The sequence below is a fragment of the Mustela lutreola genome, chromosome 15 (genome assembly GCF_030435805.1).
Source record: "Mustela lutreola isolate mMusLut2 chromosome 15, mMusLut2.pri, whole genome shotgun sequence".
NCBI lineage: Eukaryota > Metazoa > Chordata > Mammalia > Carnivora > Mustelidae > Mustela > Mustela lutreola.
Window position 1 is genome coordinate 43,120,345 of NC_081304.1, and position 18,201 is coordinate 43,138,545.

At 53.8% G+C, this 18,201-nt stretch overlaps 2 protein-coding genes across 13 annotated transcripts in view; both read right to left on the minus strand.

Annotated features, from left to right (window-relative positions):
• Positions 1-2: 2 nt before the first annotated feature.
• On the minus strand, positions 3-7,917 carry CORO6 (coronin 6). Of its 10 annotated transcripts, none has more exons than XM_059148689.1 (12): positions 7,680-7,917; positions 6,293-6,552; positions 4,757-4,879; positions 4,155-4,284; positions 3,877-4,058; positions 3,187-3,306; positions 2,759-2,878; positions 2,203-2,307; positions 1,970-2,115; positions 1,543-1,600; positions 1,207-1,437; positions 3-1,106 (listed from the first exon to the last, which is right to left on the minus strand). In XM_059148689.1, the coding sequence occupies exons 2-12, from the start codon at positions 6,488-6,490 to the stop codon at positions 987-989; spliced, it is 1,533 nt and encodes a 510-aa protein (XP_059004672.1). In that variant the 5' UTR covers positions 6,491-6,552; positions 7,680-7,917; the 3' UTR covers positions 3-986. The 10 variants fall into 10 exon arrangements, with proteins under 10 accessions (XP_059004672.1, XP_059004671.1, XP_059004670.1 ...); XM_059148688.1 differs by having other exon boundaries at positions 3-1,109; positions 6,293-6,492; positions 7,680-7,916; XM_059148687.1 differs by having other exon boundaries at positions 3-1,109; positions 7,680-7,916.
• Positions 7,918-9,816: 1,899 nt separating this feature from the next.
• The window catches only part of SSH2 (slingshot protein phosphatase 2), a 258,525-nt gene continuing 250,140 nt past the window's right edge, over positions 9,817-18,201 (minus strand). For all 3 annotated transcript variants that reach the window (XM_059147750.1, XM_059147748.1, XM_059147749.1), the window contains one exon: positions 9,817-16,915. In XM_059147750.1, the coding sequence (XP_059003733.1) occupies positions 14,852-16,915 (2,064 nt within the window). In that variant the 3' untranslated portion in view covers positions 9,817-14,851. The remainder of the gene's footprint in view (positions 16,916-18,201) is intronic.

The window sequence follows — 18,201 nt, forward strand, 5'->3', positions numbered from 1 at the left end:
GCTTTTCCTAGCTGGCTTTACTGGGGGAAGAACACCCACCTATGGGTTGGGGGAGGGGTTCCTTCTGAACCTCAGGGTGGGGAAGGCTCTGAGGTAAAAGAATGCCTGGTGGGTCTTGAGCCTTTGTCAGCACCCCCACAAGCCTGGGGATATAGCATTTGCAGAGGCCGTGGGTCTTGGCCCCCTCACCCCCACGCAGGCAGGAGGCACAGACCGAGCACTTAGTAAAATATTTCATTCAGTAAATCTTGTTTTCCTCCTAGAGCCGAGGCATCAGAGGGCTGGGGGCAGTTGTGGGGGGTACAGGAAGAGGGGTGTGAACCTGCTTCCATGCCAGTTTTCTGGTTCTCTGGTGGGGGTGCAATGCGGAAGCCGCCCTCTCCCCTGCGGGTGAAAAGAAGGAAGACAGCCCTCTGCCACAGACTGCTGGGTGTAACTGGTGGGTTCGGCCCTGCGGCCAATGGGTTGTGTAGGTCTGTAGATCTGGGGTGGCGCCCATCCGTTTTACCACTTCGGATAGTGGCATCAAGTGAGCCGATTAGAGCGTTATAACTTTCCCCATTTGTTCTGGCGAGACCCGTTGCACGCCTACCCCTTTGAGGTCAAGCCCAAGCTCCCCGATATCCCCAAGAATAGCGCTAATACTAAGCACTTCCCCTGCCCTAGGCGGGAGACAGAAGGGACACCGCCTCGCCGTGCAGCACCGTTGCTGAGGTCCCCGTCACCCCGGGCCTCCCAAGGCCAGCTCCTGCTGAGTCCCGGACGAGGCACGTAGCCAGGCGGGTGCCAGGCAGACGGGAGTCTCGGCGACGCTCCGTTTGTCCCGGACTCCCGCGAGGGGATGGAGTTCCCTTCCCAGTCCAGCCCCCGGACCCTGCCCAGAGGGGCGGGGTCCGGGGTTCCGGACAGAAAGCCGGGGCGGGGCCGAGTCCTGCTCCCCGCCCGGCTTTGCTCCCCAGGCTTGGAGCTGCCCCCAGCGCGCCGCGCTAGTCCGTGCCGTCCACCAGCTCGCACAGCATGTTCTCCAGAGCCGTGATGCGCTGCTCCTGGGCCTGCACCTGCTCGCGAAGGGCCTTGATCTCATCCAGCAGCGTCTCCAGAGTGTGCTGCTGCCGGCGCGCGGAGGACAGAAGAGGCTGTGTCAGGAAGGGGTCGGGACGGGGGATGTGTAGACCGGGCCGGGGCCGGAGCCGAGCCGGATCTTACCGACAAGGGGGCGTCGCTGGCCGACTGGCTGCGGCGGGGACCGGAGGGAGGGCGCACGTCCAGTATATTGCGCTTGGTGACCCGGAGCTCGCGGTGCTTGGGAGGCACGTAACCGTCCCTCAGCGAGATGAGCACGGGTTCGGCGTCCTGGCCGGATAGCCATTCGTCCGCTTCTAGGGCCGGCTCAGGGCCCGGAGTATCTGGGTACAGGTCGTCCTGAAACAGGTCTGACTGCGAGGGTGGGGTACAGGAAGACTAGTGTTAGCAAAGGGCCGGGCCTGCTCCTTTCCTTCCGCCTTGGAGCCCTCTCTTCCCAACCTCTCCGCGCCCCCTTACCTTGCGGGGCACAGTCATGATGATGGGCTCACATTTTCTTTCGTGCAACTTGTAGAACCTATAAGGGAGCGGGCTTCAGCACCCCTGCCGTCTCCCACCCCCTTTTCTGCAGGGGACCAAGGGACCAACACTTGCTGAGCCCGTACCATGCACTTCAAAACACATTATGGGTCCAGATGGTAAAACATCTCTGATGGGGTGTTTATCATCATTTTACAGTTGAGGAAACTGAAGTTTAGAGAATGTTAACGCTGGGGCTGGCACGGAAACAAGCCTGGTTGTCCCTCACTTCCCCCGATCCAACCGCCCCCCCCCCCGCAAAACACCCCCACTCCTTCCCAAAGATCACACTATGGGAGAAGCCCTGTGTCTTCTCCGATGGCACGTGGGGACAGACATGCAAGCGAGAAGGGCAAAGGCTGCTGACCGGGCGATCTCACACTTGCTGACATCCAGCCCTCGCTTAGGCATGAAACCCATGCCCCTCTGAGGTTCCTTGCTGCTGAACGTGTTCAGGTAATGCACGAAAGGTGGTTCGTCGGTAATCTCAAAGTACCGAATGCTGCTGTCGCCCTGCAAAACCAATCAGTTCAGAAACATTCTCAGGTGGGACCCTCGATATCTCTGTCCCGTCCCTGTCCTCCCCTGCAGTCCGGGCACCTTGCCGCATAGGTAGACGATGCTGGAGTCAGGGTCGTAGAAGGGCAGTAGGACCCCGTTGCTTGTGTCCATCTCCTGCAGCGCTACTGGTTCCTCAAAGTTGTTCTGCCCGAGCACAGGAGGCGTGACTAGCCCTGTCCCGGCCACCGTGCCACTGCTGGATCCCCTGAAGCCCCCTTGACCCTTCCTACCCGCTGCAAGCCCCCCGCACGTGCCCAAGGCAGTTCTGGCGAACCGAGCTGTGGGTCCCGCCCATGGACACATCAGTCCCAGGGCCCCGCGCACATACAGCCCCTGCGCCGCCGCCGCCGCATGCAGTCACCGCAATCCACCCCCAGGGACTCGGCATCACCAGATGGGGGTGCCAGCGTGGGCTCCTTCAGGCGGCGCAGCACAACTGGGCGGAGGGGTGGGTGTGGGGATGGCAGGCGCTGCAAAGGGGGCAGCAGCCTCCAGCCCAGTCCAGGTGGGCATGCCCTGCGGGTGGGGGGCGCCTGGCCCCTCTCCCGTGATGCCAGTCCCCAGGGCACACACCCCAAGCTTCCAGCTGCGTTACCGGGTCCCACAGGCCCAGCTCTCGCTGGCTCATGCGGGTGAAGCCTGTGGTGAAGATATGACCCTGGCGCGTGAAGACGGCCCGCATGGGCCTCATTCCCTCGTGGGCCGCAAACCTCTCCTGGGGTGGGGGGAGACAGGGAGAGGCGTCACCCAGCTGCCTGCGCCTAACTACTCAGCTTCCTGGGGGGCCCCGGCTGGCCCCAGGCCTGGAGAGCGTCTCTGCGACCGGCGGGAGCGGGAAGTGCGCGCCTCTTGGCGGATCCCGAGCCCTTTAAGCGCCCTCAGAGGCGGATCCCGAGAGCAGGGGAAGTCGGCCGGCTCCCAGCCGCCGCAGAGGGGCTTTTCCCAACGAGGCCCCGGCCTGGGAGGACGCTCCGGACTGGCCCCGTGGAGGAGCGCGCGCGCGCTCAGCGCGGCCTGGCCTACCGGGTCCCAGAGCGCGAGTTGCCGCTCACTCATCCTGCTGAAGCCGGTGCTGAGTAGCTTCCCGTCCGCCGTGAAGACGGCCCGCAGCGGGCGGGCGCCCTCGTGAGGCCGGGCTCGCTCCTGCTCGCGGGGTTAGTGGGTTAGAGCGCTCGCGGCGGGGACAGGAACCGACCCCGTGCACCCGCACCCCGAGTCCGAGTCAGGGCGGGGAGGCAGGGGCCGCCGCCCTCAGGGAACCGAGCTAGGCGCGAGGGTTGTCCCCTCTTCCGCTCGCCCAGTGGGTCGACTCGGGCAGGTAGGGGCCTACCCAGAGGGAGAGCCGGTGGCGGGCCCGAGACCCTGCAAGAGGGGGCGGGGTGCCGGCGGAGAGGAGAGGGCTCCGGGATGTGTCATGCAGGTTCTGGTGGAAGCTTGCAGCGTCTCCGCTGCTCAATTCCAACCCGATGAGCACTGCTCTGAGCTTGTGAGGTGCTGGGGAACGCAGGGAACAGGAGCGGGACAGAAGACTGTGGGCGGTGGGCTTCCTTAGGGCTGGGAGCAGGGGTTGCAGACACTGGGAGGAGGGTACTGCCTCGGGTTAGGGAGGAGGAGGCGAGAGCCGGGACTAAAAACTCAGAGGATCAAGGGCACTGGGGCCTGACAGTTGGTTCCTAGGGTGGAGGCTGGGGAACAGCAAAGCCAGGCACTCACCGCCACCACCTGGCCCTTGCGGGGGTCGATAATGCGCAGGGTCTTGTCCTTGCAGGTGGTGGCTAGCAGGCTGCCGTTGCTGTTCCAGCACACGCTGTGGATGACATCTGGGTGCATGTCGTCTAGACTCAGGAGCACCTCCCCCGTGCCCACATTCCAAATGATGATCACATTGTCACCACCTGCCCAAAGCAGCCAGTCACGGTTACTTGGGTCCTGCCTGTGCCATCCTCCCCCAACCACACCTGCAGTAGGGACCCCGCCCTAGGCCCCCAGACCTGCACTGAGCAGGACATTCCGCGCGGTGGGGTGCCAGGAGAGGATGCCCACACGTTTGGAGTGTCCCTCAAGTGTAATGATGGGTTCTGTAATGTTGCGCACTGGGGTGTAGTCTGGAACCTGCCACACCTGGGAGGGAGGAAAAGGCATGGGGTGAGTGGGATGAGGAACCTGCTTTGTCTCTCTGCTTCTCCCCAACATTGCCCCCTCCCCACCCCAAACCCTACTGGCTCTCTTGAGTGGTAACGGTCAAATACAAGATGTAGGCAAGATGTAATGATGCCTGCCCTGGGCAGAAGCAGCTGGGAGCCAGGAGGAGACACTGCCAGCTCTCCAGGGATCTTTCTTTACACCCCAGCCAGGAGACTTCAGAGCACTGCCCCTTGCTCTTCAGGCCTCAAGTTGGCCATGGCTATAATTAGCCTTAAGAAGTGCATCCTGGGAGGGGGTGGGCATGTGGCTAAATATAGCCTGGGAGCTAGGCAGGGCTGGGCAGGCCCCGGGGACCCAGCACCCCTTTTACCACCTCCCCTAGCGCAGGTGAGGCAGCCCTCCCCCCTTCCCCTGCCTAGCTGCTCTGCAGCATCCACCTGGTTCCTACCATGACCGTGGTGTCATCTGAGGCACTGGCAATGACGTTGTCATTGTGTGGGCACCAGTCGATGTCCAGCACGGGGGCAGTGTGCCCGGTGACCAGCGGGTAGTTCTTATCCACTCGTCCTGTCTGGAGGGGAGACAGGGAGGGAGCTCTGGGGTCAATTTCCTGTGTGCTTTTTGGGGGTGGGCCATGGACCTGTTTACATCTCAATATTCTATCACCTAGTTTGTCTTTGCGAACCCCTTTCAGAACCTCCAGCCCCATGCAACTACTTCCTATACTCCACTGAAGGCAGACAGAGTGGAAGCCATTTAATATCAGGGAATCAGACACAGAGAGGTGATGACTTAGCCAAGGACATGCAGCAAGATACTGGGGGAGCCGAGACCTGAACTCTCAGTCCAGTGCTCTTGCAAAAACACCTACTTGGAGGAGGCTGCTGTTGGGCCCGTCCCCCCAGCTAGAATGTCTATAGGAAGCCCCTGGTAGAAGAGGTCAAGGTGAAGTAGGTCATAGGCAATGCAGTGGCCAACAGTCCTTTCCTAGCCAACCTTGGCAGATCTCCCCACCCCCGTCACTAGCTTGACCTTGGAACCACCAGCAGCAGCCACTCCTGGTGCGTGCTATCTCCCAACCTGAGCTGGGGCTCACCTACTTTTGGTTGTTATGGGCTTTTTATGTGGGGCTCTGAGACCTTTGCAGAGGCTGGCATCAGCCCAGAGCTGGCAGTAGGGGAGGGGGTGGCCGTGTGGCACCGGAATGGCAGTTGTCCTGGGTGAGGAGGTGGCTGCAGTTGAAATTTGAGCCCCCAGGGATGGTGTCCTTGGGTGATGTCTGCATTGTCCCAGAATGAGTCACTGGCTATTGTCAGGCCTCTTCCTGACCCTGCCACCTGCCGGGTCTCCCTTCACAGGGTGTAGGGGCCAAATCAAGGTCATGACTTGGGGTGGCCATCCTGGGGGTGGAGATTTCCAAGGGGCTTGAGGTTACCCAGCAAAGGGGGAGGTAATTGCCCAGCCCCCATCCCTGGGGTAGGGAGGGCTCTGGCCTCTGGTGTGATGTACCCCTGCCCTTTTGTTCTCATTCTGTCTTGCTCTAAGAACCACAGTGGGGAGGTGACCAGGACTCTTTGGAAAGAGCTTGACGCTGTCCTCAGCGTGGTGTTCTGGGGTGTGATTTAATCAAATGGTCACCATGCACTGGGGAGAAAGATCATGAGGGGGGTGTGGCATCGGGAGAGACAGGAACAGAATCTGGGTCAGGCCCTGGCTCCACCACTTCCCAGCTATCTCCATAACACCCTTCTGGTCCCTGCTGGTGACAAGGGTGCTGCTCAGAAAAGGGGACCCGCTGTGCGTGTGTGCAGGCCACTGTGCTGCTGCTGTTCTGGGCAGGGTGAGGGAGCCTCCAAGTTGGTCCCCAAGGACTTGGGGAACAGGGAGCAGCTGATGGACACAAACTTCCCTCTCAACTGAAGGAGGGATCCCCCGGGGCCACAGCTAGTGTCTTCCCACCTGCTTTCTTCCCCAAATCCCTCACCTTGGCCAGAGGCAGGACAATGAAGGCACCTCCACCTCCTGCCTCCACAATAATGGCCAGGAATTTGGGGTTGACGGCACAGAAGGAGCTGTCCCATGTGACCTTGGACACACGGATATCCTCGTAGGATTGGTCAGCCTTTGCCGCCTGCCCAAACACATGGCGGAACTTGCTCTGCCGAACGACACGCCGGCTCATGGCTGTGGGTAGAAATGGAGGATCTCAGTTCTGGGAATGCCTTTGGTCCTTAGTCCTGTGAACTGGGGGAGGGAAAAGAGCAGGGAGGGGGTGGCAAGTGAGAAGGGTTATCTGGCTATGAATCAGGTCCTAGAACAGGGAGCTTTCTTCCAGGTGATGAAAGTATGTGAAAGGTCTTTGCCACCTATAAAATGTTGCTTAATTCAAGGGGCTGGGATTTGGGATCTGACTTCTTTGAGACCCAGGCAGGGGACAGTGGAGTTTGCCTGGGCCTGAAAGCTTCCTGGAAGTTGCAGTGGTTTGGGGAGGAGCCTCAGTGCAGGCTGCCCTCCTGATGGCTAGCCTTCTTGGATGAGCATCTCTTCAGGAAGTGGTTTATTTCCTAACTGCACGTTGCCCAGAATCAGAGGCCATGGTCTTGGGATCTTGGCTCAACGCCAGCTATGGGGCTAAGACTGCAGCCCCTCAAGATCCTGACCTCTGCATCTGTAACATAGTTTGGGCAGACGGGCTTTTGTCTTTTTCTAAAAATTTGCCAAGGGGAAGTTCCTCCTGCCAGCTAACCTGAGTCTTTCCTGCTACTGTTTTCATCAATTTCATCCCATCCTGTTGGGGGACACAGTGTAAGGTGGATCTCTCCACTCCCCTTTCACCGGCCTCTCCAAGAAGTCCTAACTATGGTCTGGCTTTTGCCTACCATACTTCCGTTCCATTTCTCCTAAGGGTGCCGAACTCTCCTGGGGTGGAGTCCTCAATCCCCACGCTACGGCCAGATTTGCAGGAGTCGCGGGGGGGGGGGGGCGTGAGTGCCTTTTCTTCAGCCAGGGTCTGTGCTATGCTCTTCCCCAGGGGACTCACCGGGCTTTCCCAAAGTCCTATCCAGTGATTCCTGCCCCTCCCCAGCCCCGGGCATCCCTGTGCCCTTCACGCCGCTTCTGCAGCCCCAGGCCTGAGGCCCGAGCCTCCCGGCACCCTCCTCCGGCTTCCTGCCCCGGCACTGCGTTCTTAGGAGACGAGGTGTTGGTGCCGTGCAGGCGCGCGGGCCGCTGTCCGGCCAAATATAGACGCCAAGTCCGCCCCGCCCGGGACCGAATTTGGCGGCGCGGGGGAGGGGGCGCAGATCTCTGCCCTCTCTAGAGACCCCGCCCGCTGCGGTGGCTGCGGTGGCGGCGTGGGATGGGGGAGGTACCTGGTCCTGAGTGGGCCGAGGGACGCTCACGCTGCGACTCCACTGCAGAGGGGTCTAGGGGTGCGCTGGGGGCCGAGGGAGTCAGGACGCCGGAACTGCCTCTCCGGGTGTCCGCGGCGTCTGGGGCCCGGGTGTTCCTCTGCGCGCTCGGGCCGCTGCTTGCGGCTCTCCCCGGCCCCGCGTCGCTGCAGTCCCAGCTGCCGCTGCCATCAACCTGCGGGGGCGGGGCTTATGACGGGGGCGTGGCCACATGTGCCCCGCCCCCCCCAGCGGCGGGAAAGTCGAGCGCCGCTGACTCTGAGCCGCCAGCCCGCAGGGCTCAAAGAACTGTCAAAAGTAATTGAGGGTGTCCCGGCGGGATGTGCGCACGTCTTCCCCACCCTCCGTGCCTCCGGGGTGGGCTGGGCAGACCCAGGTTCTCAGATCCAGGTTCGCAGACCCAGGTTTCCAGACCCAGGCTGGGCGCGGAGAGGGAGACCCGGCAGCCGCGCAAGATCAGGTGCCTTCGCGCCGCATTCCTGCTGCAATCGCGCTCCCAATTTAGCCTGTCCCCGCTGGAGGGCCGTGGCGGCGGGACTGCACGCACGTCTGGACCCTCCTGGGGAGAGGTCCTGGCAGATGCTTCTAGGGAGTCTTCCCAGCCCTTGGGTGAGGGCCTAGGCTCGCCCAGGACAGCTCGAGGGTACCCGATAGGGTACCCGTTCTTGTTATTAATGGCTATGGCGACCACTTGAGAACCTAAAACGTTGGCACTGTAGCTAGGCATTTCACCCGATAGAGAGGATTCCATGGAGGAGGGCGCAAAGCAGACTAAAGACTCGCTGAGGAAGTGAATCTACCTTGAACCCGTGGGAACACCAGGTTCAAGGAGAAGCAACTGCCACAGGCTTTTGGCAATCAAATTTTGTTTTATTTATTTACTTTAAAAAAGACTTTGAGAGGGAGAATGCGAGCATGAGTTGGGGGGTGGGGAGGAACAAAGAGGAGGAAGGAGTAGCAGACTCCCCACTGAGAGGGCAGCCGGGTACAGGGCTCCATCCCAGGAGCCTGAACTGAGATTATGACTTGAGCTGAAGTCAGATGCTTAACCAACAGAGGCATCCAGGCGTCCTCCCTGCAACCCATCTCCCTTCTTCCACCATTATCCAATACTTCTCTTCTAACAGCAAGAGAGGGTTAAAAGCTTTTACTTCTTTAGAAAGTCATGCCCCATTTCTAGAAATCAGTGAGCTGAGGTGGCTTGTGCTGAAAGTTTGTGAGCTCTACCTCACTAATGTCCAGAGAGGTCAGCCACCCAAGAAATCTAGTCCCTGCTGGGGCAGGTCACAGCAGCTGTCCCAGAGCAGTCACTCTGTACCACACATAGCAGAGGAATTTTGGTCCCTTTGCTTATTCATTCTCCTAACATTCAGGTGGTGGCTGTGGCAAGAGCTTCTTTGACCAGGCAAGTTCCCAGCTTGGTCACTTTATTGGAGCCCCAAAGTCTGAAATAATCTTTGGTTATTCCATTTCCCACCCAGCCTTTATTTTGTGGGAGGTAGAAAGTATTTTCCCCCCAGAGCTCTTTTTTTAAAAAAAATATTTGACAGAGAGAGAGAGTGAGTCACAAGTAGACAGAAAGGCAGGCAGAGAGAGAGAGAGAGGGAAGCAGGCTCCCCAATGAGCAGAGAGCCTGATGCAGAACTTGATCCCAGGACCCTGAGATCATGACCTGAGCCGAAGGCAGAGGCTTAACCCACTAAGCCACCCAGGTGCCCCTACTCTTTTTTTTTTTTTTTCTCAAAGATTTTATTTATTTGACAGAGAGATCACAAGTAGTCAGAGAGGCAGGCAGAGAGAAAGGAGGAAACAGGTTCCCCACTGAGCAGAGAGCCCGATGTGCGGGGCTCCATCCCAGGACCCTGAGATCATGACCTGAGCTAAAGGCAGAGGCTTTAACCCACTGAGCCACCCAGGCGCCCCCCCATTCCCCGCCCCCCCCCCCCCCCCCCGCCGCCACGAGCTAGCTCTTAAGCATGAGGGAGATCAAGGAGAATTGCTCCATGTCCCTTCCACTGCTCATCAGTGTTCTCTTCCAATCCCTCCACCTGCTCTAGCACCATCTCCTCCTCTTTTTTTGCACTTGATCAAATACACATTTCATCTTCAAAATAAAAATTTATTTAATCTGTAACAAGAACATTGAATCTGCACATTTGCGCACAAGTTCACATTTAAAAACAGCAGAGCACATCAGTAATAAAAAAAATCTATGATACAAGTGGAACATCCCAACCACCAGGAAGATTTAGGAAGGAGATGAGACCACTCTTTATATTCTGCTTCAAATGCCTCAAAAAGGTCCCAGAGATTCCAGGGAGCACCTGCTTTATTTAATAAAATGTGAGCATAAAAGTTTGGACTGGCCTGGGGCAAAGGTAACAGTCAGTGGGAGAGTCTTTTTTGGACTTGTTTTCTACATTTAGAACAAGTCCTACAAAATAAAGTAGAAAGAAAAAAAAAAAATAAAAGGCACCTTAAGCTATGCCAGGCAAACCAAAATCCGAAAAAACCACAAAAACCAAACAATTCCCTGTGGGCCTGTTGGCAGAGAATCATTTCAGGGCCAGTTACCCAGTTTCCAGATTGGGTCATCAGCTTGAATAAAGCCCTGGGTATTAGCTCTCCATATGTACAGAGGACAAAGCCACCAGTGTCGCTGTGAGGACCCAGAGGGCAGCACTAGTCATATACCCCCTGAGGCATCTTCAAGCCAGTGAGCGATGATTCCAGTTTAGAAATCCTGTCTTAGGTCTCTGGGGCACTGAGAAAATGAGGCTGGTTTTCTTTCATAGCAGGAGCCAGGGCCTGTCACCCTTCACTTCCAGGCTGGGAAAGTACACAAGCACCTTGCATTAGCTCTCCATGGCATCGAGGGACCCCAGAGGCCTGGGACAGGGGTTAGGAGTGTGCAGCTTTCTGCTTTGGTGACAGGCTGTTTCCTAATCTGGGTATCAGATGAGTTGAGGCAGCAAATATATTTATGCCTAATACATGCCTTGATCCTTTAAGTCTGGGAGGGAAAACAAAGTCCAAGATACCATCAAGTTGGACTGGTGCTGAAAGAGCTAAAATTTCATCTACCATCAAAAAGCAAAACAAACTGAGACAAAAAGGACACTAGCCATTCACCGTTACAACCATCACTGTAAGACACACCATCACTGACTGAGGAAAGGGCTAATTCCACACAGAATGTTGAAGGGGAGTGCAGGACACAGATGGAAGTCAGCTCTGGGTCCATCCGCCCAAGTCCCCTGTGAGTCAGGGCTGACCACAGAGGCCTTGCTCTGTGAGAGGACTCAGGACAGCCAGGGCCGCGTGCCTGGAGGAAGGGAGGAGCGGCTGTCAAGAGGATGTGTGTTTTAATTATCACAATGTAAACAAAGTATCCACAAATAGTTGTCAAAAAGAGCCAAAGAATGGCTTTATTTAAAAGTTTTAAAATGCCCTTAAAAAGTGACCCTCTTTGCATAATGCTTTCGTAAAAGAAAAAAACTCCCACAGAAACTTCTCTACCAAACATGCCTAGATCACTTTAAAACTGAAATCCTCAGATGGAACAGATGAAGATTTTCGTGAGTGGCTATGTCTGAGAAACTTCAGGTCTATCCAAAAGTCTCTGTTTGGGGCCCTTGAGCAAGAGGGGACCTCAGAGCCTGGGCTTTCATTCTCAAGGCTGTCCTTGGAGCTCTTTGTAGTTCCCCAGATGAGATAGGGGTGGGATACAGGTACAGAACCAGGAAAATGCTACCTCAAGAGCCTGAAGAAGCTAGGGTGCTAAGAATGATCCCAAACATTAAGACTCTGCAACCAAAATGAGGAGAGATGATTATTACTATAATACAGTACTACAGGTCTACTATAGTATATACTACTCCTAAGTGTTTCTAAAATCAAGAAAGGGTTGAAGTCTCTCTCCTTCCTATTCACCAGGTAACCCTCCAGATTACAGCTCAAAAGTTGCGTGCTCCTGGGGCTTCTACCCCATGCACCAAAACATTACTTTTTAAAGTATTTTTGCACAGGTGTGCGTGTATCTGTGTATGCACACACACTCTCTCTCTCACTCTCTCCTCCTCCAGGGTAACTGAGAGTCAGACTATGGTGGTTTTCAAAATAAAGAGAGGCACTGAGCAAGAGGTCAAGACTTTTCCTACTCAGCTCTGTCAAACCACCGGACCTGCTGTTCTGGGTCTGAGCTTTCCATGAACAGAAAAGGGAAATAGGCCACCTGAGATTATCAAAAAGTCTGAGGACAAGAAAGTCTGAGAAGTCCTTGATGGCACATCATGTGCTTCCCCTGGGCATTGCTCAGCTATGCAAATAACACAAGAACCCTCAGTTGTGGGGGGTTTGAGAGGCTGGCAAAAACCCCACAGCATGGGTGAATTACAGACCCTGAATGGAGGATGTTTCTTGAGGCAGGTAAATTAAACGATGACCAAGAATGTTACTTAAAAGAAGGAAGCGAGAGCAAGACCATTTCCTTTTTCTTTAAAAAAAGTTTTCTTCACAGCATTAGAAGATCTCCCCACCGCTGCTGTTACTTAATGCAGGGATGGTGAGCACTAACCACCGCTGCAGGGGAGGAGAGAGCACAGTGTAATACTGTCCATCCTGCTTATAATCCTCTATGTGAGGGACGTCACCATTTCAAAGGGTTAATGAGGGGACACCACTCTCTTCACCTCAGTGCAAATCCTTCTCTCCCTGCCCTGGTCACAATTTCCTGTCCTTTCCCTCTTGTATTGGCGGTGGTGGAACTGGCTCAACAAGGCAGGGCTGTTTAGCAGGCTGAGCCCTGAAAATTCATAACCCTGTCTTGCAAGCCTCCTCACACTGGTACACATCATCTAACAAAAACACTTGACAACACATTAAACATCCAGGAACCACAAAGCCGTGTGTGTGGAGGATACATTCGAACATTCAAGGAAAAAACTATTTAAAGACAGCACAGGTACATATAATTACTACATCATAAAGACACTTAGAGCAGGAGGTTTCTGCCCAATCCACCACCTGGCAGCGAAGTGAGACCTGACCAACTTCCACACAGCACCCAGATTCACAGCTCCCCTGGAGCACCTATGAATGGCCTCAGGCCACCTTTTCTGTCCCCTGGAGGTCACTCCACTATCTGTTTCCCACCAAACTCTGGCCTCTGACAATCCCCTTGACAGTCTGGGTATCTGTCTTTCCTCTCAGTGCCGCGATGAGCCAAAAACCAAAGCCCAAGTCTGTACTTGGTCAACTTCTCAGCCACGTGGACATCAACCAAAGCAAACAGGAAGCAAATTTGCAAACCTCTTCAGTTTTGATGAGCTACAGAAGGTATTTCATTCCAGGCTAAATGGTTTCTGTAAGAAGCCCAAACAGGCTTGTTAATGGCAAGGAGCTCCACAACAGTAACGAAGCAAAAGCATCCTAAGTGGAGTCAATAGTGGGTGCCTGCCCTTGGTGGGGGGGCCTGCCTGCCCATGAACCCTGCAGCCCACTCCATCGGAAGCTTCCGCCCTGGGCAGCGGTATCACTCACATACACTCCCTGGCTGTGGTTCAGCTCCTGGCAAACAACCCGCTCTGGGATTTCAGTCTCAAAGAGAAATCAGCTTTCAGTCAAACTGTGATCTAATGGGAGCCTTCAGGGGTTTCTCTGAGGAGGAAGTTACTAACACATAATTTGGCAGCAGCTGGCGATCAGAAGTCTCCATCTTAACAATTAAAACCACCATCGATATACTCTGCAGATTCCTACCAGCACCCATCAGTTTTATTTCTGTGGTGTCTGTTTTCTCCAGTTGCAGCTTTATCCTTCTTAAAAAGATTAATTCAAAAAGATCCTACGACATCAACAACAAAACACTGTAAGAAAGTGACATTATGTACATAAATACTGTGTATAAACTAGAGAAATGACATATCTTCCAGAAAAAAAAAAAAAAACACAACAACCCATGTCAAGTGTTAACAGTGATAACATCGGTAAGAAAACTTCGCGTTCAATGGAGGTTATACATAGGTAATGTAACAATTCAAATATCATCTATGAAATTTTAAAAAAAGGGCAGCACTGGGAGAAACAGCATGAGGGAGAAAAGTAAATTGGAAAAATATATGGCCATTAAACTCAGAAGGCCCACAGAATTATTCAAGTAATGGAAGTGTTAAAACCCTACGTACATAGTCATTTTACAAGAACACACTGACTTTCAATTGCTGTTTTTCAAACTTGTCCCTATTCTGTTTTAGTTGAAAGGATGTTACAGAGCACATTTCCTGGCAGGGAGGGCCAGGGTGACAGCCCATGTGGAGGAAGATACTGACCCGGAAGATACCGGGCAGCAGCCTCTGCAGACTTCACCTCCTCCTCCTCCTCATATGCTTTCCTCCACACAGATCTCTCAGATTTCATTTGAGGTTCACTTTTAATTTAAAAATCATGTGCTGGGTGGCGGGGGGGCGGGGGGACCTATTTGCTTGGTAAGTTTACAAAGCCAGCCATTATCCTGCCTTTCGGTAATGATGGACTCAGGAATCCAGAAGGAGTGGCTTCTGGAAGACTCCCCACTTTGAGAGCAAAGCAGAACCTGCCCACCTTGGGAACTCTCAGTGGGCCCAAGGCTGAGAGCACGTGGACTTGCAGCGGCCCTTCAGCTCAATCCCATGCATCAGGTCTGAAGCCCAAACCATCATCACACAGGCCCAGGGGAGCATTTCCGATTTCCAGCTTCATCCCCACCCTCCCCAGCTGCTTCCTTCTTCAAGCAAGCAAGCAAGCAAGCTTTTTCTCAGAGGGCAAATGAGGAGCAGGTGGGAGCTGATTGAAAAACAGCAATTTGCCTTTGATAAAGGTACTCTTTGAAAATGAGTATTTTTTTGAGGTTTGAATTTTTCTAAAAATAAAAAAATGCTAAAATGGTCTTGCTGTCTGAATCAATCTCTCTTTTTCTCTTTCACGCACACATACACAGAGGGGGAAAAAAAACCAACCCAAACCCTGCATGCGCCAGGAACAGTAAAATGACCAAAATATTATAAAATTAACCCATAAAGTGCATGTTCCTTACATATTACACCTGCCCCTTTTACAAACATTTCTTTCAGAAAGTCACACGTGTAGGCTCAGAATCACATGGTATTATAGAAGGGGTTGGTTGTCCGTTTTTTATCATTTGCTTTTTTAAGTCTCCTAAGGGGGTGAGTTCGGCCGTGCTGCTGACGGGGCGCCACAGCCAGCCCTGGAGCCGGGCCTGAACGTGGCAGTCCCTGGGGTTGTGGCAAAGGAAGGCCTCCTTCAGAACTAGTCAATTCGGGTCCTGCCCTGGGGAGCAAACACTGCTGACTGTAACCAAATTCTTTGGCATACTGTACGATGGGCTTCTCTACTGGCTTGCTCTGCGCGATACACTCTGTTGTTTTGAGCTGTTCTATAAAATACTTGGTGGGCTCTAGGTTCTGGGGAGCATCTGGGTTTTCTGAGGGCCCCTGGGCCTCCCTGGCGTGCATGCCTGTGTCCGTTCTGTTGAAGGGCTGAAGCAGTTTGAGATGAGGGGGATCAGAGGAGAGAGGCTCTCTGTCCGATAAACAGTCTTTACAGAGGTCCAAGTAACCTAACTTGGCGAGGGAAGCTGAATGCCTCATTTGGGATGGTTTGGTGAGCCCTCCCTGGCAAATCGCTCGGGACTCGATTTCTTTAGTGCGCTCCTTCACCACACCGGGGCTATGGCTGAGACCCTTTATGCTGTCACCACTAGAGCTGTGTGGGAGTTGACAGGCTATAGGAAGTGGGTCCGGTTTTTCTTGTAACTCCTCAATATTGTCACCGAGTTGGCTTAGGTCTTCTCTAGTTAACTGGGAGTCCTCGTATGGCATTTCATTGCCACTGGAAAAGGGGCCCTCCTGACTTTCTTCCCAGCTACCCTGCTCTGAAGAGGGCTCGTTGTCTGTGGTGCTGCTTTGCTCTGTGAAGCCTTCCAGGTGAACTACAGTCTGGGGATGTGCGTGATCCAAGTTGGCAGATGGTACATGGGTTGTGCGACTGACAAAAGGTGCTCCTGTTTGCCGGGCTGTCGAGAGGCTGTCATCCCAGGCTTCAGGGCTGCTCAGGGTGGAGGTCAGGTCAGTGGGACTGTCGTGCTCAGGAGGGGAAGAATGAGGCAGAGGTAGCACGTTGGGGTGCAGAGGAGCCTGGGTGGGGCCCAGAGTCCTGTTCAGATTTTCATCCAGTGCACAGAGGATGGGGACGGAGTCCTCTACTTTTGCTTTCCTCAGTCCCTGCTCCCCACTCTTTATGCTGGTGGCTCTTTCACCCCCTGGCCCAGGGTGATTGGGGGATGGAACCGCGTGGGGATACTCAATGATTTCCACCTTCTTGGGAAGTGAGAGAGGGGCTGCCTGTGTCTCAGAGCCCTGGCACGAAACCACAGTCCTCTGCTCCTTCAGGACTCCTTCCTGCTTTGTTCTAGTGTCTGACCCTGGGCGCTCTTGAAACGGCAGCAGCTCCGGTGCTGGACCAATGGCTACTTGCTCAGACTGGGGTAGTGAGCCAGCTTCGGACCCACTGCACTTCCCTTTGCCCTTGTTAATCTCTGGTTCCTTGGGGACAAAACAAAGTTCAAGGCTAGCTTCATCACTCTTCCCTTTTGGTGCTAGGTCTGCCACAGAGAAATCATTCTTGGAATTCTTGCGAATGGACAATGAGGCACACCCAGGCGCGGCACCATGGTGCTCTTGCTCCTGTCGCAAGCGCTCTTCAAACTCCAAGGTGGCTCGCCTCACAGACCCAGGGTACCACTTGGCACCTGGGTGCATTCCAGGGCCCCAAAGTTCTTGTTCCTCCTCAGCTGGTTCCTCGTCTTCCAGCTCTGCAGTTGATGAGTGTGTGGTTAGGCAGCCTTCTAGGTCCCACTTCCCTGAGTCTTTGGCTAGTTCAGGCTGGGCTGTGTAGGAACCCTCACTTTGCTCCAGATTTCCAGGTTTGTTCTCCAGGGCCTGGGCTCTCTCAAGGGGCAGCTCATGGACAGTATGCTTCTTTGGCGTATGGCATGGGTTAGACAGGATGTCTCCTTTCAGTTGAATCTGTCCGACTCCTTGACTGATGGATTCAATCTCAGTAACGATTTCTTTGACTGAAATTGCATTTTCTGAGTGAGATTGCATGAAGATGTCTGGGCTGACCAGTTCTGAGATTGCCTAGGGAGAAAACAGTGAGACAGTTATGGCAAACCATGGTCTAATTAAAAATGCCAGATGTTTTGTTTACTAATCTTCTAATCTGGGAGAACCTTCTGGCTATGAGGACACAAATCGTCGAGTGCCTGGGACTGTCCTTCGTCCATCTGTGTTGTCACAAAAGGAAAAAAAAAAAAAACCAGATTCATCAAAGGAAGACATACAAAATTTGTTACAGCTTGTATCACTGTCTACTAAACTTTTGTTCTCTTTACTCAAAACAGAATTCCAACCCAGTATCTTGCTCCAAAAATGCATAGTGGATAGTCTTGGAGGTTCCTAGAATTCTCTCTCTCTCTCTTTTTTTAAATTTAAGATTTTAGGGATGCCTGGGTGGCTCAGTTGGTTAAGCAGCTGCCTTTGGCTCAGGTCATGATCCCAGCATCCTGGGATCGAGTCCCACATCGGGCTCCTCGCTCTGCGGGGAGAGTGCTTCTCCCTCTGCCTCTGCCTGCCTGTGCTTGCTCTCTCTCCCTCTCTCTCTCTGACAAATAAATAAAATCTTTAAAAAAAAATTTTAAGATTTTATTTGTTAGAGAGAGAGAGAGAGTGCACACAGGAAAATAGGGAAGAAGAGGGGCAGAGGGAGAAGCAAACTTCCCACTGAGCAAGGAGCGGGATGCAGGGCTTGATCTCAGGACCCTGGGATCAGGACCTGAGCAGAAGACAGACACCCAACTGAATGAGCCACCCAGGTGCCCCAATCCTTACCTTCCTAAGACCATTAGCCTTCAGGATTTGGGCTACACTGGGGTAGATGAGATTTTTTTCTCTGGCCTATCAACTCCCAGTTTGATTCTAACCTAGTTCAAGGGGAAGAGTGCCATTCAAGGACTTAGTGACCACCTTAAATATGCCCAGTGTTAGGGCAAGATGAATGAGGTTATCATCTGATGTCGGATTTGGAGACTCACTGCTCTCTTCTCTCCTCTGTCCTGCCAGCTTTCATCCTTACCCTCCCATTCTTGGCATCTCTTGGCAGTAGCATTCCAGCATGTGAGGGCACTCTGTACCTGATCACACGATTTCCAAATTTCACATGGCTCCTTCTGGGAAAGGTTTACTTGGCTTATGGAGCCACATGCCTAAGCAAACTTAGAAACTGTGACTCTCTGACGTATTACTGTTCTACCAGTTACAAATTCCTAGATGTGTTTAGGACGAGGCAAAATAAAATTAGCCAATATAAAACAAAGTCCTATTGTTAAAAAAAAAAAAAGATAAGAATTTCAAAATCTGAAAATAGC

Bases quoted from the DNA above. Each gene is read 5' to 3' on its own strand.
- CORO6 (XM_059148688.1), bottom strand. From the start codon at position 6,490: ATGAGCCGGCGTGTCGTTCGGCAGAGCAAGTTCCGCCATGTGTTTGGG. The intron at 4,880-6,292 runs GTGAGGGATTTG...TCTCCCCTCCAG, and splicing joins TTGTCCTGCCTCTGGCCAAG to ACAGGACGAGTGGATAAGAA. The intron at 1,438-1,542 runs GTAAGGGGGCGC...CCACCCTCGCAG, and splicing joins TCATGACTGTGCCCCGCAAG to TCAGACCTGTTTCAGGACGA.